Raw genomic sequence first — 23,726 nt, forward strand, 5'->3', positions numbered from 1 at the left:
ATAAAACAGTCTCAGACAGTCGCTCTCACTTCCTGCCTGTCTCTTCTTGTGTCATTATACTACCTCTTCTACTAAACACTGTCTAGACTCTTTTGTCTGAGACACCTTAAAAGATTGAGTCACTGCCTTATCGGCCAGGCCCAGACAACAAGACTGTCGACACAAGAGGAGAGAAGAAGAACAAGCCTACAATAAATGGCTATGCAACCTGCCCTACATATTGGCCCTCCCATGGACTTTGGCGGTCTCCCTGGAGCCGGGTATCCTCAGCCAGGGGGTCCAGGGTCAGTCCAGTCTCAGAGCTCCTCTTCCAGCAGTCTAGGAGGAGGGACCTCCATTGAAACTTGTACCAGCATAGTCCACTCCTTGATGTGCCACAGACAAGGAGGGGAGAGTGAGCAGTTTGCTAAAAGAGCAGTAGGTAGGTATTGATGTACACACTAGTCTTGCTATAATGGGCACTTTGGGTAATTCTCTGTTATACAGAGGTGTCCTTTATGTGGAGGTTATTTTATACAGTAAGGAATGTAATTGGTACACTAGGTGCCGTCCGTTAAATGGAGGTGTACGCTATAGAGAGTGTCCATTAAGAGAGGCTATACTGTATACACGTACATTTACTATTTGTTTGTCTATAGAGTCGTTGGTTAAGAAATTAAAAGACAAAAGAGATGAGTTGGAATCATTAGTGACAGCCATTACCACCAACGGGGCTAGACCATCAAAGTGTGTGACAATACCAAGAACTCTTGATGGAAGACTTCAAGTAATAGCGATGATAATATTAATTATTGTTATTATTAATGGACAGGTGGCTGGTCGTAAAGGGTTTCCTCATGTGATATATGCTAAGATTTGGCGTTGGCCTGACCTACACAAGAATGAGTTGAGACACGCCCAGTTCTGTCAGTACGCCTTTGACCTCAAGTGTGAGAGTGTCTGTGTGAACCCGTACCACTATGAAAGGGTTGTCTCTCAGGGTAAGGAGAATGACAATGGTTATTGATACTTTTAAATGTTTAGAAACATCCCTTACTTGTCCCTATACAATAGAGAGTGTATTAATAAAATGATGGACAGTGTTTAGGACAATGGGTTTTGTGTTAAGACTTGTTTTCATTTGAAATGTTATGACTAAACTTCTTATTAGTTCCATTCAAGTTGACATCCTCTACCTATTATTGATACTGTTACATCCTCCCTCCCCCTCTCTCTCTCTCTCTCTCACGCTCTCTCCCCCCTCTCTCCCCCCCTCTCTCTCTCTCTTTTGTAGGTCCAAGTTCTTCAGATATTGTTGGTTCTAATGTTGTTCATCACATCAGTAAGTTATTATTATTATTAATGAATTAATTAATTAATCACTGATTTATTAATAGCCTCTCCACCTTTATTACTAAACCAGGAATCAATGGAGGAATCACCTGGTAATTAATAATGATAATAATAATAAATATTATTATTACAAGGTCCAGATGCTCAGTCCCAATCAGGAGGTGGTGGATATATGAATACACAGGACATGATGGCAGCTGCTGCTAGTCAGCAACAGGAATACATGGATACTCAACTCTCTCATGTCCAGGCTTTAAGTAATTAATATTCATTAATAATATTAATTAATTAATTATTCATAGGAGGGTTAGGTGGATGGGGTCTGCCTGGGGCTTCCCCGTACAATTCAATGACCAATCAGATTGACCCAGCACTCCAAATGAACCAACCTCCGCAATATTGTAAGAAATTAATATTTATTATTATTATTATTATTATTATTGTTATTATTATTATTGTTATTATAGATAATCCTGGTAGTTATGTCCCTCCAGTTCCACAAGCAGTAGCCCCTCCCCCTGCCCCGCCTACTAGTAATTCTGTTACTAATAATAGCTATACCCCATCACCGTTACTGAAACTACCTCATACCATGAGTAAGAATACAATCATTATTGTGTGTGTGTGTGTGTGTGTGCTACATTGTACATGTATCATGTTAATGAACGTCATCCATTAATATTTGAAAATTAACCCCCCAATGCCCCCCATCAAACTATATTCCCCCTTGTAGCTCCTGATTTTTGGTGTAAGATATCATATTATGAAATGGATGCTCCAGTGGGTGAGTGCTTCAAGGTCCCCGCTAGTCTGACCTCAGTCTCAGTGGACGGGTTTGTTGATCCTTCAGGAGGTGACAGGTTCTGCCTCGGGCGTTTATCCAATGTCCACAGAACAGAAGCTAGTGAAAGGGCCAGGCTCCATATTGGGAAAGGTAAGTACACCTGCAGATTGTCCATTACTAGCTTAAACTGAGTACCTTACTGACTGTACAGACTCTGTACAGTCAGTCCTTTGGTCTCTCTGTGGTCCATAGCTCTGACCACAACAGGCTAGCATGTGCTTAGCATAATCCTCCTTCTCTAATCTCCATAGTCAATCAATGTATTATTATTATTATTATTATTATTATTATTATTATTATTATTATTATTATTATTATTATTATTATTATTATTATTGTTATTATTATTATTATTGTTTAGGTATAATTATTGAGGAGAAGAATGAGACTGAGGTTTGGATCAGGTGTGTCAGTGAGCATTCGGTCTTTGTTCAGTCCTATTATCTCGACTATCAAGCTGGACGAGCACTAGGAGACGCTGTCCATAAGATATACCCTAAAGCTTATATAAAGGTACACTTTAACATACTGTCTTGTATAGCTGGTTTATTTTGCTGATTTGACATTAAGTTTTATCAAAATTCCTACAATGATAATAATAATGATAATAATAATGAATGTTCCAGGTGTTTGATTTGCGCCATTGTTATGAGGAGATGCAGAAACAAGCTCATGAAGCTTGTCTTGCAGTAGCCAACCAAACAGCAGCAGTAAGAGGTAAGCCACTCCTTCTCTTCCTCCTCCCATCACCCTCTCTCCCTCTCCTCCTCTCTCTCCTATAAAGGTGGTTCCTTACCAACAGCAAGGATAGATCCTAATCTGGCAAGAAGTATTGGTGTTGATGACTTAAGACGATTATGCATCTTAAGACTGAGTTTTGTGAAAGGTTGGGGCCCAGACTACAGGAGACAGAGCATCAAAGAGACTCCGTGTTGGGTTGAGATTCATCTAAACCGTGCCCTCCAGCTCCTGGACTCTGTCCTAACCCAACTACCCTCTGAGTCACAAATACAGGATTCAGTCGTTGGACAGAATCCTCAGTTCTCGTCTTAATTGACTCCGCCCTCTCTCTTTATTAATTATGAATAATGTATTGAGTTAGACTTACTAATGTCATTATGTCCTGTTCTATTAATAGTAACAGTGTCTATTAATAGTAACGTATTAATCGTTATATTATTAATTCACGTCAGCAACTCATCTATTATCTTTCTATTATTATAATTTTTGTTATTGATTTTTTTCTGGAAATAAAATGAATTATGTAATTAATGATACCAAGAGTACATAATAATAAAATATTAATGAGAGGATGTACTTACTGTGCGTGGGTGTATCTTCCTGTAAGCAGCTAAAGATCTTTGTTTGTTTAGACCTCCTCTTTCTCTTTTTCTCCTGTCCTGGTCTCCTAGTCATGGCTGAAACTGATGGCAAACCTCGTGTATTAGTAACTGGAGGTATCAGTTGTTGTTATTATTCCTACTGCTAGTCACTTTCTATTTTGTTTTTGGTGTAGGCGTTGGATTTGTGGGTAGGAATTTCGTCCAGTTTCTTGTTGAGAACAATTTAGCTTCAAAGATAAGAGTCATTGATAAAGTCCCGCCAAGCACTGGCTGGTTGAATGATAAACACAAGGTAATCAATGAATACAACTTCTTGTGCACCTCCTTATACACTGTACATTTGTAAGAGGCTGTAGCTCGGACTGTAGTAAAGTTATTCTAGTATCAGCGAGTCTTGTACAGTATAGCCTCTCTTAATGGACACTCTCTATAGCGTACACCTCCATTTAACGGACAGCACCTAGTGTACCAGTTACATTCCTTACTGTATAAAACATTGTAAAATAACCTCCACATAAAGGACACCTCTGTATAACAGACAATTAACTTTCTTGATCCAAAATGTCTATTGTAGCAAGCCTACATCATTAGATTATTTTTGTTTCTCGTATTTAGGAAATATTCAAATCTGTTGATTTCTGTCAGGCTAATCTTTCCAATCCTTCATCCTGTCAGAGGTTGTTCAAGGATTCAAACGGTCTTGGGTTCGATTATGTTTTTAATTTAGCAGCTGAAACTAAATACGGACAGACAGAGGAGGTAGGCAGAGCTTACACTGTACGTGTGTGTTACCATGCCAACAGGTGTACAAGGAGCTGGTTTATAATGTCAGTGTTAATTGCGCCAGAGAAGCAGCTGCCACTGGAGTCAAGAGATTTATTGAAGTATCTACTGCTCAAGTCTACAACAGTGACAAGGTAAGGGACAGCAGTAGCACTGATACATGTATGTGTATCAGGAAATGTAATAAAAATAGAGAATTCTTTCCTTTTCATTTTTGGTGAAATTTGGCCCGAGACCATGTGCTATAGTACAGGGACTTTTACTTGATTTTTGAGCAACTTTTAAAACTTATAAAAAGTCCAATTTTAATTCGAATTAGCTCAAACTTTCTATGCAACATAAATGCATGTATATGCATCAGGAAATGTAATAAAAATAGAGGATTCTCACCTTTTTGTTTTTGGTGAATTTTGGGTAATAGTACAGGGACTTTGGTCCAATTATTGAGCACTTTAAAATTCATAAAAATTCAATTTGACTGGAATCAGCTAAAGCTGCCACAGAGCACAAGTACATGATTACACGTTCGTATTGATTGGTTTTATGTGATATATCGTACATTAGGGAATCAGCTCTGAGGATAGTAAAGTTGATCCGTGGACATTAATCGGAAAACATAAACTGGAGGCAGAGAAATCCCTAGCTACTATACCAGAGTAAGAGATAAAGAGGGAGAGAGAGAGAGAGAGGGAGGGGTATTTGTGGTATGCAAACTATGTATAAAGATATTGTCAATGATTGTTTAGGATATAATGTGTTATCATAATTATTGACTTTTACAGTTTGAAGTATGTAATACTGAGACCAGCCATAGTCTATGGGATTGGAGACAAATATGGAATAAGTTAGTTATCAGTAATTACGATCAGTAGTAATTGAATTAATCCTTTACCCTATTAGCTCCTAGACTGATAATTGGTGCTGTTTATAGACAGCTTAAAGAAAAAATGGAGGTAAATAGCCACCTATAGTTATAGCTCCTACTGTCCTTTCATTAGCTGCTCTGGACCAAAGACTTGAGAATGGACACTGTCCATGTTCATGACTTGAGTAGAGCAATGTGGCACATTAAGGACACTGGGGCCAATGGAGAGATATATAATGTGGTGGATCAAGGACACTCAAGTATGTGATCTGATATTAACATGATATTAACATGATATTAACATGATAGCTCAAGGAAGTATATCAGAATTAGTATCGACCATATTTGGTATCCGATACGGTTACCATGGTACCGTCCTGTCTAACCTGGCGAGACTGAACATGACTGATGTGGTTGATGGTTCCAATGAGAAGCACCTGGGCCCATGGTCTGAGGCTTGCAATGAATGCGGTATCGTTAATACTCCTCTCACACCTTACCTGGATAAGGTACTGTACATGTACATAGGTCTATTATTAGTATATTGTTAGTATATTGTTAGTAATAGTGTATTTTTTGTATATTGTTAGTATATTGTTAGTCAGTGTTGTTTAGTGTTTCAAATAATGCTGTTATATTGATGATTATGATAATTCCAGGAGCTCCTCTACAATAAACATCTTCACATCAATGGATCAAAGCTGGAAAAAACTGGATTCACCTTTGAACATCCAAAGATGACAGCTGAAGGATTGAAACAAGTCAGAACAATAAACCAATTAATTCATTAACAATAATTAATGATAATTAATGATAGGTTGTTGATGATTATGTTGGTTCTGGTCTGTTCCCCCCATCTCTAGCAGCAGCAGCAGCATCCAGTGAAGACTAGTTATTAATAGTTATGAACTGGTTATTAATAGTTATTAAACATCATTATTAGTTTTCATTATTTTTAATTCATGGTCTGTCATTTTTGTAGTATTCAAATGTTAAATGAAGAGAGTACATCAATATCATGTTTCAATATATCATGTTAATATCATGTTAGCAGTGCATCAATATCGTGTTAATATCATGTTAAGACGGTTGATTATAGATTATTAGTTGTCTGTCATCAGAAACTGAAGCAGCTCTAGTCCCAGTATTGTTATAAGCCACGCCCCATACCTATTAATAACGGAATATTAGGACACACCCACTAGAGGTCTCACCTGGTCATTATGCTCCTTAAAAGTGTGGTTACATTGTCTTGAGGTGGTATCCCATATCTTAACTGACCTATCACTTGAACTATTAGAGAGGGAGGGGAGAGAGAGAGAGGGAGGGAGGGACAGACAGTGTTACAACATGATGCACCAGTAGGTATGTTAACAGACAGAGAGTAGACACATACATAAACATACAGACATTATATAGACATTCTTTTAACATATGTCCAGACACACACAGTCTCAGACAGTTATTACTCATCATGTGCTGTGGTGATACCACCAGTCAATAGATGAGGAAATACACTGTACAGTACACGTACTGTATCATGTACATGTATATGTATTCACACATCAATGAGATATGTACGTGTACTTGTATGTATTCATCAACCAAACATTCATTACTGAGTGAATCCTTATACATGAACATGCACCCATTGTCTATACTGTCTGGAATCAGCTCAAGCATAAGAACACTGTGTAACATGTATACTGGACAGATAATAATTTACCCAGTCAATATGTGTTGATTGTCAGAGGAGAAACAGACAGAGAGGACCCAGGAACTGTGTCCAGATATAGTACTGACAAGGTTGCCATGTTGACTATCAGAAGGACACTCTATAGTAGAGAACAGAATAAGTGACACATCATTTCTTACACATCATATATTTTAATGTCTTTATCATCAGAGGCAGTTACCAGCAGCTGTGAATCAGGAGAGAAACATAATGACCTCACTGGCATAGCATGACCTGTGGGGGAGGGGAGGGGTCAGTGTGTTAGGAGAGGGGAGGGGTCAGTGTGTTAGGAGAGGGGAGGGGTCAGTGTGTTAGGGGAGGGGAGGGGTCAGTGTGTTAGGGAAGGGGAGGGGTCAGTGTGTTAGGGGAGGGGAGGGGTCAGTGTGTTAGGGGGAGGGTTACCTTCAAGGGTGTGTAAGAGTTTACCAGACTGAAGATCAAATAGATTAATAATTCCATCAACAGCTCCACAAGCAATCAACTTATTGTCAGGAGACTGAGAGATAAGGGACGAACACATTATTATTATTATTATTATTATTATTATTATTATTAATTACACAGGCTACGCTGAGTGTAAATTTCCCTCGTGTGTCGAAAGAGTTCGACTTTGATCCACTTTCAATCTCGTACAGATTAATCTTGCCGCCATGACTACCAGTTGCTAGGTAACGGCCATCAGGTGTGAAAACAACAGTCCACACGTCCACTAGAAAGGGCGGAGTTAATACCAGTATAAGAATTGGACTCACTTGGTCCTCTGTCAATGCTCTTTATGAAGGAGCCACTTTCAAGATCCCATAATCTGATGTTACCATCCAGTCCACTTGAAGCTAAAACTATGAATAATTAATTAAATTAATGAGACCACACCCATTTTCATGTACTTTTAGCGGTAGGATCTGTTGCCACGGAAACTACTCCTAATTGATGCCCCTCAAGTGTAGCCCGAAGGTCCAACATAGACAGCCCGTCACTCCTGGTGGGTGTGGTCACTAGTTAATTATTATTTATTACCATTTACCAGCTCCATATTTTGGTTGTGTTGTCCACGCTACCAGTGACCAGGTACTCAGTGCCGTCGGTCGATGGGTTAGACCAGTAGACACACCATATACCATCCTCATGAGCTGTAGATCACGTGAGGATCACGTGATCAGTTAATATAATAACTTACCTTGTTCTTTTCTTGCTAATACACTGAACTAATGCAAAGAAAATAATAAAATAACAACAATCACAATCTACCATGATAATTCTTGTTTTAAAACTAAGTGAAGAAAGGGTTAAATATGAAATCACACTCAGTTGAGTGAGTGGAGCCATACTGGCTGGTACTTAAAGTAATTGTTGTATAATTAATTTATTATTTTATTATGTAGGAGTAAGGACCTTATAGCCTTGATAAAGGAGAAAAAAAACTAAAAAAACAAACGGGACTTTATCGTTTTAAATCCGCCATTTCCACGTGGTTAGAATAACCGGACAAAACCACAACTCCGTTTATTTCAACCACGTGCTCTTATCTTGAGTACAGTTCTGTGAAGATGAGCAGGACTGGTGGCGGTAAGAAGCTGAAAGGGACCGGAGGGAGTACTAGAGTAGACAGGAGCCGCCAGAGGGTCTCTTCTCCTGGTGGGGCTAAGAGTAAAGGAAGCAGTAGCAGGAAGGTTTCTCTACCGTTCCTCATAGCCTCTGGAGTGGGCGTGGCTCTAGTATCAGTATTGATTGCTGTGTGTGTACGCTGGGCTATGACATCATCACTGAATCAACCAATCGGATTGCCTCGCGTCATTAACGATGAAATGATGGGAGGGGCCCAGTACAAGGAGAGACTGTGGGGGAGCTACAGGTAATTAATATGGGGCGGGGTTTTGTTCTAATTAATGCACACTTTAGATCAAACGTCTATTTTGGAATGAGACCACGATTGCCACGGTAATTAATTAATTATTTATTTATTTATTTATTATTGCGTACATTTACAGGTCTTTAGTGGTTGGAATGGCCTGGATGTATGGCCTGGCCACACCCACTGGTGAAGTATCTCTATATATTCGTCACACATGTCAACATGCTGATAATCTTGGGAGGTATGGGTGGGGCCAGCATGATGGAAGGAGCTTTGGACAGCAAGAAATAACAGACTCTTGTAAGTGCAGTCTAACCAGTAGGTTGCACGAAATCTGTGACAAGCAAAACCTCATAGTCTATATTAGTAACATTATCAGTATTAGATAATGGATGGACATTAGTTCCATTGTCACGAAATTTGTGACAGTTTTGGACCAATTTTAGAGCAAATTAAAAAATTTGTTACAAATCCAGTTTTAATCAGAATTAGCTCAAACTTTCTATGCAACATAAGCACATGTATGTGCATCAAACAAAGTTATAAAAGTGGATAATTAACTCTACAGTATATGATCATTACTGGCCCTCCTCCTCTAGATATGAAACTCTCCACCAGTTTTATCATCAACACGTTACCAGGAGCACTTGGTGAATCATGGACTGCCAGGATCAGGGCAGACTCTCGCTCGTCTGAAAATGCGACAATATCATTATTGTTCTATGTATTTAATGAAGGGACGGAAGAATTGAGTTTTGAATTAGGAAACTCTGGAAGCACTATTGAAAGTATTACTGGAGACATTGATACGGTAAGAGAGAGAGACAATATTTTTATTCTGATAATATATGATGTGTTCTTTTAGATTGGTAACTTTAGGATTAATTTCACACCAACCGTTGCTAGGCAACCGTATTACAGTTACCTAGCAACCGATCTTAACAAGATCAGTCTGTTATCTCATTTTATTGAGACGGTACTGAAGGAGGGGCGGAGTCCATTGTTCCCTGGAGAGCGATACATATTTGACTCTAAGAAAACAAAACTAGTCGTGTATCAGGTAATGGGTGTGGTTTACAGTTATTAGTAGTTATTAATTGTTATTAATTGTTAGATGCATGGTCAGTTGCCGTTGGAGTTTGAGGTCACGTATTCATCAGGGGAACAGGTTCCGCTGGTCGGGGAGAGGTTTAGAGAGGAACTGGCTAAATATTCAAATTATTTTAATAAGAAATTTGAAGAAACGTTCAACCTTAAAGAAAAGGTATTTGGAAGTTGAAGTTGCTATTGTTATCATTATATTCCAGGGATTCTCTGATGATATGATAGTTTTTGCACAGTCAGCATTTAGTAACTTAATTGGAAGCATTTCGTACTTTTATGGAGAATCACTGTTAGTTAATAACTATTAATAACTATCAATAACTATTCATTTTAGCGTAATGGCTCCTGGTATGAAGAAACCAATAGTAAGTGTACTATTATTAATTAATATATTATTATTATTATTATTATTATTATTATTATTATTATTATTATTATTATTAATGATTAGAATTATTTCCCAGCCCCACTATACACTGGGGTCCCTTCTCGTTCATTCTTTCCTCGTGGTTTCCTCTGGGACGAAGGATTCCACCAGCTACTAGTAACACAATGGGACACTGACATTGTAAAGGTACAGCTACAGAGCACATGTACTCGTGTAATGTGATAGAGGGTGTTACTGTTATTGTGAATGTATTATGTGGTGGTAGGGTATCACTGTATACCACTGTACATGTACATGTACATGTATAATATGTGATACATAAGAGGGTGTCATTGTGTGTAGGACGTATTGGGTCACTGGTTGGATATGCTCAATGCTGATGGTTGGATCCCTAGGGAGCAGATATTGGGGGAAGAGGCTCTTAGCAAAGTACCTGAGGTATTTACCTGGTTGCTATGGTCACTGTTGCTATGGTAACCTGTGTATGCAGGAGTTTGTGGTTCAGTACAGCAGCAATGCTAATCCTCCAGCACTGTTCCTCACTGTGGAGGCACTGGTGGATAGGATGGAAGGAACTAATAAACTGATGGTAATAAACACTTAAAGCGAGGGAAGCTGATTCTGACTTCACCTTTTTAGGATGTTAATTATTTAAAGAGAATATATCCAAGATTAGAAGCATGGTATAACTGGTTTATTAGGACGCAGGTAATGATCACGTCCATTTCAATATTACTTTATACCTATAATTAGAAAGGCCCAAGGCCCTTCACTTATCAGTGGAAGGGAAGGAATGGCTCCACTTTCAGTGAACTGAACCCAAAGACCCTTACCTCAGGACTGGACGACTACCCAAGGGCCTCCCACCCAACCAGTGATGAGTACCATATTGACCTCAGGTGCTGGCTCAGCCTAGCAACTAGTGTATTAATTAAAATTGGAAATATCATTAAAGGTATCATGTGATATTATTATTAATTATTATTATTATTTATTATTATTAGTTCCTACTGATGATTATAAAGAATATTTAAAGTCTTTGAATGATTTTGATACTTTGAATAAACTTCATTGGGACACTAAGAGACAGGTGAACAGAGTTTTACTGAGTTATACTGAGTTATACTGATCCAATAGGTATACAGTGATTACGGGTTACACACTTCTAGTGTTAAACTAGTTACTGATAGAGACGCTAATCCTCGTAAGATGTTAATAATGTTTAATTATGAAAGGATCCTCCCTTTCTTTCTTTAGCTGTTAAAATTAGGAAAGTTATGAAAGAGCCTCGTTTGAAGTATGTTAACTAATATATTTATTCATTTATTTATTTGTTTGTTGTTGTTTATCAGATTTGTTGACAGTTTTGGTTATGTTAATTTGTTTCCATTTTTGATGAAACTGTTGCCACCTGATTCACTCCAGCTGGAGGCTACCCTCACTCATATTAATAATGAATCAGTAGGTTCCTGTTCCTTTCATTCCTGCTGCTATTATTAATGACTTTTATAGTTACTGTGGACAGATTATGGTTTAAGATCTTTATCAAAGTCTGATCCTTTCTACAGCAAAGTAAGACTATATAACATTTATGTGAAATTGCTCAAAAATTGGCCAAAGTCCCTGTACTATTAGCAAGGCTGCAAAAGTCGTGGCAGCCATTTTTTTGGGGGTGAATCCTACTTAGTAATGCTACCGCGTTACTAATAGTACAGTGATTTTGGCAAATTTTACCAAAATTAAAAAGGAGAGAATTCTTTAATTTTATTACATTTTCTGATACATATACTTATGTTGCATAGAAAGTTTAAGCTGATTCCGATTAAAATTGGATTTTTTATGAATTTTTGAAGTTTCTCGAAAATCAGACTAAAGTCCCTGTACTATAGTACAGGGATTTTTGTCAAATTTCACCAAAATTGACAAGTAGAAATTTCTCAATTTTATTACATTTTCTGATGCATATACATGTACTTATGTTGTGTAGAAAGTTTGAGCTGATTCTGATTAAAATTGGATTTTTTATGAATTTTTGAAGTTGCTCGAAAATCGGACTAAAGTCCCTATACTATAGTACAGGGATTTTTGTCAAATTTCACCAAAATTGACAAGTAGAAAATTCCTCAATTTTATTACATTTTCTGATGCATATAAATGTACTTATGCTGTGTAGAAAGTTTGAGCTGATTCCGATTAAAATTGGATTTTTTATGAATTTTTGAAGTTTCTCGAAAATCGGACTAAAGTCCCTGTACTATAGTACTGGGACTTTGGCCAAGTTTCACCGAAGTTGAAAAAGATATAAATAAAATTCTTCATTTTAATAATATGATTTGTTTCTTTACAGGCTAACACAGCTCATGATAAGCCATATTGGAGAGGTGCTATTTGGATTAACATAAACTACTTAACTTTGAAAGCTTTGAATCATTACAAGAATATAAAAGGACCTTATCAAGAAATAGCAGGAAATATTTATAAAAGATTGAGGTAATAATAATAATAATACACATGTAATAATAATAATAATAATAATAATAAAGTAAACTAATGTAAGTGATCCTAAGCAATCAGATCAGTGTACATTGAACCTTTCATCATGAAAGGAAACTTATAGTTGGAACCTAATGGAGGTCTTTTAATTACTTTCTTGTCCAGTCCTTGAGGATCCTAAGGTGCTGTAGTTACTAATGGTTAGGTAAGGTGGAGTGACTGTTGATAAAGAAGATTATATACATCTCTTTTTTTAACTTTTGCTGCTGGAGAAATTTTGAACAGCTGCTCAGTCTTATCTTGCTCACCATTTACTGCAAAAACTTACTAGACCTACTGTTACCTAGCTGCCATTTTTTTACTTTCACAGTAAGATAAGGTTATTCAACTTAGACTAGCCATGCAAGCTGGCAAACTCTTCCTACTCTTTTGTCTTAGTGTGGCTCCCTTAGTCTATTTTAATAATATCTATATTTATTTTTTAGGAATAATATTATTAATAATATGTATACACAATATAAATCAACTGGATTCATTTGGGAACAGTATAACGATAGGAATGGAAAGGGCAAAGTGAGACAATTATCATCATTAATTAATTAATTAATTGATTGATTACAGGGTACACACCCATTCACTGGCTGGTCTTCACTGGTTGTGTTAATAATGTCTGAAAAATATTAATAAAAGAATGGACAATTAACAATTAGTAATAATAAATTACAATACATTAATAAATATTAGTATAATGTTGTTATTTTGATGTCGTCATCATCTTTTTCTTCTATTTTTTTCATGTTGATGTCAAGTCTGTTACTAAATATAGAACAATACCTTTAATTCTAAAAATAGAATCCATCCATTACCTTTTATGGGGTAATAGCCTTTTCTTCTTATAGAAGCAGTATCCACTGGTAACGAACACACTAATTAATATAATAATGATCAATACTGTTCCACCTGCTCCTGAACTAATGCTAATTATTAGGTTATTATTATCATCATTATTAATGATGCAAAATTGTCCATTAAATCCAAACTGCCTCTCATCGTTGCATGTTGTGTCCATTTTAAATATTTGCCCGTTCACATTCAAAGTTGCATTACCAGCAGACAACCATTCCTCCATTAGCTGTAGGTATCTACTGGTACTGGTGGAGTATAGGTTAGCCGAGAATAGGACCACACCCTCTTCCCTGGTACATGTAAATCTTCCGTTGTTAATGTATTCTGATGAAAACTGGCAGTCATAGCAACGCTCCTGTATTGCCATGGTGACAGCGTTAATGATATCGTGTATTTTAATGAATTTATTACTTTCCTGTTATAAAGTAATCATTCTTAATAATTAATTAACATTAACTTACACTCCAACTGTCACATGTATCTGTGTTTAATAAATTAATTATTAACTGTATCTTTTCGAAACTTGTAACTACATAAAGAAATAACTATTAATAATTACTGTGTATATTAATGAATAGTATTGCTAGTACTGTTAATGATGAAAGGGCTGCTATTGGGTCCGGTTCCAATGGAGTTGTTAGCAGTTATTGTCACACAGTATATCAGTGAAGGAACCATCACACCACCTCTTGTTGCTATGGTGTGATTAATATTACTGTTAGTATCATTATTATTAGCTGGTGCTGAGTCTGTTGCTACTGGTTCAATCCCACAGGTACCATTAACATATGATGATATATTTATATTATAATTGCTAATGAATCCACGAGCCTCAGTCAATGCTAAGGGACTCCACACCAGCTGGACAGTGTAATCATTGACCCACTCAACACTTTGTATAGTAACAGCACCAACTGGAGCTACAAGTGAAAAGAAAGTTAGTGTTTTAAAAGCTCCTTCCCTTACAAATTAGCTTTACCTAGTTCAGCAGTGAAGAAATGATTGGAAGTCTGTGGCAGTCCTGGACCAAAAATATTACTAACAACAACCTGATATGAGTACAGTACACCAGGACCTTATTAATAACGAAAATAAATAATAATAATAATAATAATAATAATAATCAATAATAATAACAATAATAATAATAATAATAATCAATAATAATAATAATAATAATAATAATCAATAATATCTTACTTAGATTATTAATGATAACACTGTATTCACTTCCAATGACACTGACTGTCCTACTCCCTATTGTAATGTTATACTGAACTGGTACACTCTGCCCATTGTGGGGTTTGTTCCAGTGTATTTCAACTGCAGTGTTGTTCAATACACTAATACTTGAATTAGTAATATACCCTAATATAAATATTATAACAGTATAACGATACATCTACACATACCAGGAGAAGGAAGTGGATTAGGCATATAGCCAATACGAGTGTCATTAACTATAATAATAATAATAATAATAATAATAATAATAAGTATTAGGTTATAATGGATTACCCAGTTTATTTCCATCACATCTTAAGCCAGAGTCTTCATTATGACTGCAGTCACTGGTGCCAATATCAACTGAACAGTACTTGAGGTCTGTCTCATTTCCTGTACAATTGATATCTTTAAATTGAACTGGACCAATTCCTGGACCAAACTTATTGCCACTGAATGTTCTAACATCTAAATAATGATAATAATTGAATCAGAATCAGCTCAAACTAAATATGCTACACAAGTACATGTATATGCATTAGACCTTACAGGTTGGATCATATCCCAATTGGTAACAAGCCACTCTTGCGTCTTCAGTAGTCCATCCCTTGTGACAGATAGTTCCCCATTTCTTGTTGTAACAAACTTCAATTCTTCCTCCATTCTCTCCTTCTTTATCGGCCAATCTAATGTCTCCATTTGTACATGTATCCTGACAAACCACGCCCACATCATTGTCATGGTTACAGTTAACATCGGACCCGGTACCAAACACACAGTCTGTTATTGATTGTTCGTTCCCTTGACATGAGAGTGAGGTCAGGGCTATTCCATACTCCGTACCTCCTCCATAAAAACCTCCTTCCCTAACTTCAGCTCCTTCATGAGGGTACCCTAACTGCTTGCAGACTATCATTGCGTCTAGTTCATTGAACCTGTTGTCACAGACTGTTCCCCAGTGACCTCCCAAACAGACCTGCAGTCTTCCATTAGTTACATTGTTACCATCAACTAGTGATACACTCCCAGTGGTACATGCTCCAATACACTTGACTCCAACATCTTGGTTGTGTGTGCTGCATAAAGTAGCTTCATATTTATCACAGAGCTCAATGCTTTCTTCACTCCCTGTACACTGAACCTTTGTGTATTGGAATGGATCAGCTCCTGGTCCAAATTCATTATAAGCAGCAGGTTGTGCAGCTATTAAGAGACCAGCATAATGTGTATACAGTATCCAGTGTATCTTACCAGTGTGGGGTAGTCCTAACTGTCTGCATATAACAGTTGCTTCTTCAGCTCCCCATGATCCCTCAGTGTCACATATGGTCCCCCACATCTCATTCGCACATATTTCAACACGTCCTTCATTGGGAGCTCCTCCTTCAATGAGTCTCACAGTCCCGTTAGTACAACTCTCTTCACACCCCACCCCCACATCATCATAATGAGAGCAGTATATCCCAATGGTGGTCTTGGTGCAGTTATTGAGGTGTGTCTCAGACCCATTGCATTGAACATAGTTATAATGTATCTGCCCCCTGCCAGCTCCAAACTGACCATCCCTGTACACCCTGGGACCTAATGGTATAAAAACAGATAGTGTAATGTTATCAGTCACTTACTGCTTGCTGGTAGTCCCAGTTCAATGCATACAACTCTAGCGTCATTGACATCAAACAGGTCCTTACAGACAGTGCCCCAGGTATCGTCAACACTGACCAGTAGTCGACCATACTGAGGTCCTGGTATTAACATTGGTTGACCAGCATACCTCCACTGAGGGTAGCAGGTTAATACAGCATTGGGGCAGTTCTTGTAAGTGTTGTAGTCATCAAAACAGTTAGCAAGATTGCTCTCATATCCATTGCACCTTATTGAACCAACTCCTGGTGAACCTGATGACCACCAACTGTATGAAAAATAGAATGTACTTACTACAAATAAATATATAAATAAATAATAATAATAAATTGATAATGTTATTTCTTACCTTTTGTTGATCCAAATATTGTCCTGCATGCTACAAGTGCATTTTTTGACACGTAAAGGTAATTATCAATAATACAGGCTTTGCTCCATGCTCCATTATGACAGATCTGTAGTTCTCCTTCAAAGCTGTTCTCTCCATTAGCCAGTCTTATGTCAGGTGAAGTACACTCTGGTGCTACATGACATCTTACACTAGCATCTTCATAATGAACACAGTTATGGTCTCCTATGTTCTTGTAACCACGTGGACAGTCTATCAGTTTTGACTCTTGTCCATTACAGTAAACATTATCCAAGTATATTGAACCTGTTCCTTGACCAAAGTATGCATAACTAAATGCCCGAGCTCCTAGGAATAGAAAATATTATGTAATATATTCAATCTAAGTGTTGTATGGAGTTACCAGTGGAGGTGAGTATCAGTAATGTAATACCTGAGTCCCTTGATATCTGCCCTCAGCTTCACCTCAAGCAGATATCTCAGTCCTCAGGTATTACATTACTTGGTGAATTTACCTGTTGACAAGTATCCTAATTGACGACACACAACTTGTGCATCTCGGTTGCCCCAATAATCATCACAGATGGTACCCCATTCTCCTTCATAACACATCTCAACACGACCTTCATTAGGTACTGTACCACCCACTAGTCTTAGATCATAGTTATGACACCTAAAAATTGATTAATAATAATAATAATAATAATAATAATAATAATAATAATAATAATAATAATAATAATAATAATAATAATAATAATAATGACAATAATAATAATAATAATAATAATAATGACAATAATAATAATAATGATAGTGACTAATGTTGTTTACTGGCATATCAAGTCTGCATCAATGCAGCAGTCATTGTGATCCTCACAGTCGAGTGAGCAGTGACAGACGGTGTTTGGGTTAACTCCTTGACAACTGGCACCAGTAGATGGATCACAACATGTTTCATTATAACCAGCTAATGCACAGGGACCTGGGGCTACATGATGCATTGATAATAATTATAATCATAATGATAATGTTAATATCAATAATAGTATGGTATTTTTTAAATGGCTCCGAAATCACCCCAAATTTTATTACATTTTCTGATACATATTGATGTCCTTATGCTGCGTAGAAAGTTTGAGCTGATTCTGACTTCAATTTTTTGAGTTATGACTATTTTGAGAAATAGGCCAAAATGTAAAAAATGTTTTTTCCAAAAATTGACTAAAAATCAGTCCTAATTTTGTATAAATTATTTTCAAACAGTGATGATAAAGAGTGATCAATACTTACCACAGATCATGCTGACATCATTTGAATGCTGGCAGTTCCCTTTGTCTCCATACTGATCCTCACTGACACACTCATTGAGTTGATTCTCTTCTCCAGTACACTCTATATCTTCAATCCATATCACCTGACCTGTGGTACCTGACCCATACACACTGCTGGTATATCCACCAGTAAATGCCTGTGCACCTATCATTGGTCATAATAATGATCATTATATCAACACTAGTTTAAACCTTCTCCTATTGATACCAGCCATGCAGTGTGTGTGTGTGTGTATACCTCTCCATGGTAGCCCCATTGTCCTACAGATCACATATGCATCATAGATGTCCCATTCCTTGTCACATATAGTGCCCCAGCGTCCATTGTGACACACTTCAACTCGTCCTTCCCTATCAGTAGGTCCACCCACCAGTCTTATAGTCCCAGAGGTACATGATGATTCACAGGACACTCCTATGTCATACTGGTGCCCACAGCAACTCTTGTATCCTTTACAGTCTAACAGCTGTGACTCGTTGCCATAGCAACTGACGGTCTTTGAATAAACGTCCTCAAGTCCCTGACCGTATTCATTATTATTGTACAATGGTGTAACCTCTTTAATAAAACAATAAATAAAATAAATAAATAATTCTATTCTTACTTGATACACTCAGTCCTAAGCTCTTACACACTACAGTTGCTTCATTGACAGTAAAGCCTGTACTACAGACTGTCTTCCAGTAGTGGTCAGTGTCACATACAGCAATACGACCAGCTGTCTCGTTGCCATCATCAAACTTCACATCACCCACTGAAGTACAGACTGCATTACCTCCTAGCTCTGAATGGTTACTGGGAACAGCTACAGGAATGAAGAGATTATAGAGTGAGTGATCTTTAAAGTAACTATTGTATTAATGTTAAAGGTCCTCACAGTTTGGATGAGGGCAGGTAAACTCCACCCCAGGACAGCAGTCATCCATTGAATGACAGAGTTCATCACACCAGCAGTTGTATGGGTATGAGATATAGCAGTGGTAGGTGTCACAGCAAGAAGAGAACCCACCGACATCAAGACATATTGCCTGAGGATTGCAGAGTACTCCTCCATCAAACTCATGACTGCAGGTTGAAGGTGTGGTGTAGTTGCACTGTGTAATGTTGAGCTCATTCCCAGTGCAAGAGACATCCTGATATCCAACTGTCCCATTACCTTCACCAAATAGAGCCAGACCATAAGCTTGAGCACCTGTACATATACATAGGTTATATACCAGTGTGTGTGTGTCTGGAGGTGAGTATCAGTAATATAATACCTGAGTCCCTTGATATCTGCCCTCAGCTTCACCTCAAGCAGATATCTCAGTCCTCAGGTATTACATTACTTGTCCACCCATGAAGGCTGTACTTGCTTACCAGTAGTAGAGAGTCCTAACTGCCTGCAGATCACTTTAGCAGTTAATGAACAGAATGAACCATCAGCACAGACACTGTGCCACAGACCAGATGAACATATCTCTAGTCTACCATATCTAGTGACATTAACATCAGGACCTACCAATCTAACACTGCCTTCACTGCAACCTGTTGATAATAATAACTGATAATAATAACTGATAATGTACTTACCATTACTGTATGTGGCTCCTAATTGAAGACTAATGATAACAGATATTGCAATAATGAACAGCATTTTCAGTAAAGGGGCACACCCAAACTGGGTTGTTTTTCTCTCAATGAATAATCTTTTATAGCATCAATAATGAATGTTGTTATTTTTGGGAGGAGCTTATTGTCATTGATGATTCAGCAGCCACAATGGGTAAACAACAATGGTTTATGGTTATTGTGCTATTATTATTTTTCTTGCATTTAGATATCATTCTTCCACTTTTGATTGATGTTGGGTCACATCTTGTTACTAGGACAACTGGTAAATAACAAGTTTACTATTGTGAATATGATAATTATTGCTTTTTACTGTAGGTCATCACTTTATTACTAATTGTGGACACAGTGGTTTCACCATTCATAGTTTTACGCTGCTTTTTGGGTTTATAATTTCAGCAGTTACCTGCTCCTGTATCGGTAAAGATGCTGATGAAGCTTGTTCCCGAGCCTCTGCTCATGGTTTCTGGAAAATTGTGATCCACTGTATTGTACCTTTTATTGTTGATCTTGATAAAATGATCCCATCAAAATCATCATCATCTTGTTTTGATGCTTTTTCATGTATCATGTTAGCTGTCCAGTTAGCTATCTCCATTTGTACTGTCTATTGTTATAGCAACAAACAGAAACCACATAGAAACTTTTAAGCAATAAGTGTATATTGCTGCTGCACATTAATTTTGCATTATACAGCTATTTTAGGCTATGTTTCTGTGCCATTTGGTTTTGTGCATCAAGTCACTATTATTGTGAATATTGTTATTTATTTTCAAAATTGGGAGGGGCTGGTTGCTGCAGAATGTGTGAACAGTTTGTATTAGGTTGTATATGTCCATTACTCCTTGATATAGGTCTCCATTTTATTACTAAAGTAACTGGTAAGTATTATATGTATTGAATGGTAAGTATTATTAATAATATATAGGTCAGTACTTTATCACTAACTGTCATTTTAGCAATAATTGGACTCATTTTGTGATGCTGTTGGATGGTGTCATCATTTCAGTCCTTGCTATATGTTGTATTACTTGCATTTCAGGAAAAGGATCATACTGGAGGATAATTGTTAACATAATAGTCAAAGTCATGTTCCACTTTGTCTTGCCAAAATTGGATGGATTTGTGGAAGTAACAAGTGATGGTCTTTTTTCATGCAATAATAAGACTACCTTTTATATTCTTATGGTTGTGTACATGATATTATTTCCAATTTTTGTCATGATTATTCAAGTAGGCTGTGAAAATTGTTGTAAGCAGCCCAAAAAATAAAGATGCTTTGTTTGAATGCTATTATAGAGCTAATCAACTGCGTGGGCGATCTTTACAAGAGGAATTAGGTCACATGTTTATGACTGGAGGTGTGACATGGTCTGATCCATTGACCTGTGCTATTGCTGGCTGACTCTTCTCTTGTGTCTCAGTTTGTAGCTACTAGTCTTTAAGGAGGAGAGAGGATGAGTGATGATGATGGTAGGAGTCCAGAGGAGCAGCCGCTACTGAGGGTTGATGGTGGCAGGGGCAGGAGAATGAAGGAGAGCAAGTGTGGCCGGTGTGTCAGCTCCCGTGCCTGCTGTGGCCTTCTCTGCTGTATTATGATAACCACCGCCATTATTGCTGCTGTACTAGCTGTTCTTATATCCTATGGTATCATTGATAAAGAAGTTGATAAGTTTATTGCTAAAGTAAGAGAATAACAAGCGAAGGTTTATTATTATTATTATTCTTATAAACAGCAAGTATCGTTAACTAAAGGTTCAGCAGCTACAGACCAATGGTCTAAACCTGGTGCCGCTGTCTACATGTCCTTCTACATGTTTAACTTAACTAACAAAGATGAGTTTTTAAATGGAGAGAAAGCTACTATTAAAGAAATAGGACCATTTGTATACAAGTAAGAGAGAGAGGGTTGCACCCCTAGTGCTAGTGCTAGTGTGTCAGTTGATAGTGTTATTGTGTTGATTAGTGTCACATGATTGACATGAGCTCAGCAATAGCCCAGCCCTGGAGTACATAACATTACATAACAATATAGACCACAACAATAGGTCCAGTATACTCCAGTAGTACAATACAATCATATGATTATAGTGTAGCAGTAGTAAAGTATAAAGTGTTTGAGTTTATTGTAGTACACGTCAGTGATGCACTAGCTCAGCCTGTGACAATAATATAATATTGATGATGATCGATAATGATGGTATTAATATGATAGTAATGTTGTTCTTTTTGTTATTTTAGTGAGTCGAAGACGAAGTATAATTTGAGATGGAACAGTGATGAGACCATTTTGGAATATTTTGAAAATACCTCGTATATTTTTAACAAAGAGAAATCAAACAGACTTGATCCAAGTCATGTTAACATTACCACTATTAACCTCCCTCTTATTGTAAGGACTGGGTGGGTGGGTTAGTGGGTGTGGTTTATCTGTATCTTCCCCAGGGATTTCTCCTCCAGTTTGAAAAACTAATAAACATTTCTGCTACTTTTCCACCTCCAATCAACACTATTGTTAAAGATCTAATTGAAACTATAATAACTGAATTGAACAAAGACTTTAACGAGAAACTAATAATGACACGACCAGTCAGTGAGATACTCTGGGGCTATGAAGATCCTTTTCTGAAGTTTGTGGCCGATTTGTTAGCAAATGTGACATTTATTGATTTACATAAGGAGCTCAATGGTGGATTCTTCCAGTTAGAGGTACCACACTAACATAACTGTTACTATAATTAGACACACAATCATTACTTATCCTGTTACTATTATTATTATTGTACTATAGCACCAGACTGATACAGCTGGTCCTAATATGGTCTACACTGGTAAAGGATCACCCCAGACTACAGCACAGTATCTCATGTATGACGGTAAAACCAGTATAACCGGTTGGGGCACTCCTTATGCCCAGATGATCAACGGTACTGAAGCACTCCTGTTCCATCCTGGAGTATCAAGAACTGACGTGTTGGATGTGTATGTGGATGAACTCTTCAGATCTGGCTACTTTACCTATTATAAAGATATCACTGAATTTGATATAAAGATGTATCAGTTCAGACTACCACAGAAAGAGCTACAGAAAGCTTATCAGGACAAAGGATTCTACATGGACGGGCCTGATGGTGTACTTAATCTCACTGCTGTGTTCCCCCTAAGTAAGTGCCTGTACATGTATATAAATGTATTGATTTGTTATCATTTTTAGATGTCCCAATATTTGTTAGTAAGCCTCACTTCCTTGATGCTGATGAATATTATACTAATGATATTAATGGTCCCCCTAGCAACAGGGACAAACATGATTCATTCCTTAACGTTGAACCAGTGAGAAAGAACACATCTGCATATAAATAATTAATGATTCATTTATTATTATGATTATTATTATTATAGATAACTGGTGCTGTGCTGCATGCTGCCAAGAGGTTACAAATTAACATCCAACTCAAACAATACGAAGACATACCGTATGTTCATCATCATCATCATTATTATTATTATAAAGATGGAGTTACTATTATTATTTTTATTAGTAAATTATTATTAGTATTTTATTGTATTTTTAGTGATTTATCTCATTTGCCAATCAATACAACCTACCTGCCTTTACTGTGGGTTGAAGAGGTAACCACTAATAATACTAGCAGCTGCTACTCTCTCTCCCTCTCCCTCTCCCCCTTTCTCTCTCTCTTCCTCCCTCTCCCTCTCATAGACTGGGTCTCTTAACGAGTCAATTGCCAGTACATTTAGAGATACTGTGTATAAACCAATCAACACAATACAAATATCTGCAATAACGGTAGCATCTGTATCAGGTCAGTATACTAATAATATACTAATAATATACTGCTAGCATATTAATAATATACTGTCAGTATACTAATAATATACAACTGCTAATAATTGGGT

General features: G+C 37.2%; 6 protein-coding genes and 1 long non-coding RNA gene across 9 annotated transcripts in view; 5 read left to right on the forward strand and 2 right to left on the reverse strand.

Moving 5' to 3' along the window:
• Positions 1-61: 61 nt before the first annotated feature.
• Positions 62-3,436, forward strand: LOC100637596 (mothers against decapentaplegic homolog 4-like). 2 transcript variants are annotated; one of them, XM_003388523.3, is made up of 12 exons: positions 62-421; positions 639-766; positions 812-980; positions 1,274-1,321; positions 1,377-1,424; positions 1,467-1,589; positions 1,635-1,733; positions 1,800-1,928; positions 2,066-2,266; positions 2,538-2,689; positions 2,803-2,893; positions 2,961-3,436. In XM_003388523.3, exons 1-12 carry the CDS (start codon positions 196-198, stop codon positions 3,227-3,229), a joined length of 1,683 nt encoding a protein of 560 aa, XP_003388571.1. In that variant the 5' UTR covers positions 62-195; the 3' UTR covers positions 3,230-3,436. The 2 variants fall into 2 exon arrangements, with proteins under 2 accessions (XP_003388571.1, XP_019855371.1); XM_019999812.1 differs by having other exon boundaries at positions 1,473-1,589.
• A 72-nt stretch (positions 3,437-3,508) lies between these two features.
• LOC100639369 (probable dTDP-glucose 4,6-dehydratase) lies at positions 3,509-6,196 on the forward strand. The gene is made up of 11 exons (XM_003388537.3): positions 3,509-3,633; positions 3,693-3,811; positions 4,135-4,278; positions 4,323-4,436; positions 4,867-4,958; positions 5,085-5,146; positions 5,203-5,255; positions 5,301-5,427; positions 5,477-5,676; positions 5,827-5,928; positions 5,985-6,196. The coding sequence occupies exons 1-11, from the start codon at positions 3,591-3,593 to the stop codon at positions 6,057-6,059; spliced, it is 1,131 nt and encodes a 376-aa protein (XP_003388585.1). The 5' UTR covers positions 3,509-3,590; the 3' UTR covers positions 6,060-6,196.
• LOC100639496 (WD repeat-containing protein 61-like) lies at positions 6,160-8,306 on the reverse strand. Its single transcript, XM_003388538.3, has 11 exons — positions 8,151-8,306; positions 8,080-8,107; positions 7,927-8,032; positions 7,790-7,881; positions 7,655-7,741; positions 7,463-7,611; positions 7,305-7,398; positions 7,043-7,136; positions 6,894-6,986; positions 6,382-6,460; positions 6,160-6,337 (listed from the first exon to the last, which is right to left on the reverse strand). The coding sequence occupies exons 1-11, from the start codon at positions 8,226-8,228 to the stop codon at positions 6,248-6,250; spliced, it is 990 nt and encodes a 329-aa protein (XP_003388586.2). The 5' UTR covers positions 8,229-8,306; the 3' UTR covers positions 6,160-6,247.
• Positions 8,307-8,395: 89 nt separating this feature from the next.
• LOC100637722 (mannosyl-oligosaccharide glucosidase GCS1-like) lies at positions 8,396-13,568 on the forward strand. The gene is made up of 21 exons (XM_019999815.1): positions 8,396-8,754; positions 8,802-8,840; positions 8,891-9,054; positions 9,354-9,565; positions 9,620-9,814; positions 9,869-10,018; positions 10,062-10,147; positions 10,193-10,223; positions 10,310-10,432; positions 10,589-10,684; positions 10,737-10,835; positions 10,886-10,954; positions 11,000-11,201; positions 11,251-11,336; positions 11,384-11,450; positions 11,504-11,543; positions 11,599-11,707; positions 11,759-11,818; positions 12,594-12,736; positions 13,225-13,312; positions 13,361-13,568. The coding sequence occupies exons 1-21, from the start codon at positions 8,450-8,452 to the stop codon at positions 13,421-13,423; spliced, it is 2,427 nt and encodes an 808-aa protein (XP_019855374.1). The 5' UTR covers positions 8,396-8,449; the 3' UTR covers positions 13,424-13,568.
• Positions 13,476-19,870, reverse strand: LOC100637845 (scavenger receptor cysteine-rich type 1 protein M130-like). Its single transcript, XM_019999814.1, has 20 exons — positions 19,770-19,870; positions 19,557-19,724; positions 19,075-19,389; positions 18,802-19,002; positions 18,435-18,755; positions 18,156-18,341; positions 17,697-17,853; positions 17,378-17,535; positions 16,863-17,210; positions 16,495-16,806; positions 16,121-16,450; positions 15,419-16,072; positions 15,164-15,337; positions 15,058-15,105; positions 14,846-15,013; positions 14,625-14,720; positions 14,236-14,565; positions 14,107-14,174; positions 13,606-14,060; positions 13,476-13,555 (listed from the first exon to the last, which is right to left on the reverse strand). Exons 1-20 carry the CDS (start codon positions 19,831-19,833, stop codon positions 13,480-13,482), a joined length of 4,629 nt encoding a protein of 1,542 aa, XP_019855373.1. The 5' UTR covers positions 19,834-19,870; the 3' UTR covers positions 13,476-13,479.
• Positions 19,871-20,021: 151 nt separating this feature from the next.
• LOC109584183 (uncharacterized) lies at positions 20,022-21,081 on the forward strand. Its single transcript, XR_002185897.1, has 3 exons — positions 20,022-20,073; positions 20,127-20,689; positions 20,737-21,081. It is a non-coding gene; the product is annotated as an uncharacterized LOC109584183 (long non-coding RNA).
• Positions 21,082-21,177: 96 nt separating this feature from the next.
• LOC100637970 (lysosome membrane protein 2-like) overlaps positions 21,178-23,726 on the forward strand; it is a 3,123-nt gene continuing 574 nt past the window's right edge. The window contains exons 1-9 of one of the 2 annotated variants that reach the window (XM_019999826.1): positions 21,178-21,493; positions 21,545-21,702; positions 22,050-22,200; positions 22,254-22,517; positions 22,600-22,972; positions 23,023-23,141; positions 23,211-23,284; positions 23,384-23,472; positions 23,511-23,632. In XM_019999826.1, the coding sequence (XP_019855385.1) occupies positions 21,266-21,493; positions 21,545-21,702; positions 22,050-22,200; positions 22,254-22,517; positions 22,600-22,972; positions 23,023-23,141; positions 23,211-23,284; positions 23,384-23,472; positions 23,511-23,614 (1,560 nt within the window). In that variant the 5' untranslated portion in view covers positions 21,178-21,265 and the 3' untranslated portion in view covers positions 23,615-23,632. The remainder of the gene's footprint in view (positions 21,494-21,544; positions 21,703-22,049; positions 22,201-22,253; positions 22,518-22,599; positions 22,973-23,022; positions 23,142-23,210; positions 23,285-23,383; positions 23,473-23,510; positions 23,633-23,726) is intronic. The other variant, XM_003388526.3, reaches the window with a different exon arrangement.

The sequence above is a fragment of the Amphimedon queenslandica genome, unplaced genomic scaffold (genome assembly GCF_000090795.2).
Source record: "Amphimedon queenslandica unplaced genomic scaffold, v1.1 AMPQUscaffold_13236, whole genome shotgun sequence".
NCBI lineage: Eukaryota > Metazoa > Porifera > Demospongiae > Haplosclerida > Niphatidae > Amphimedon > Amphimedon queenslandica.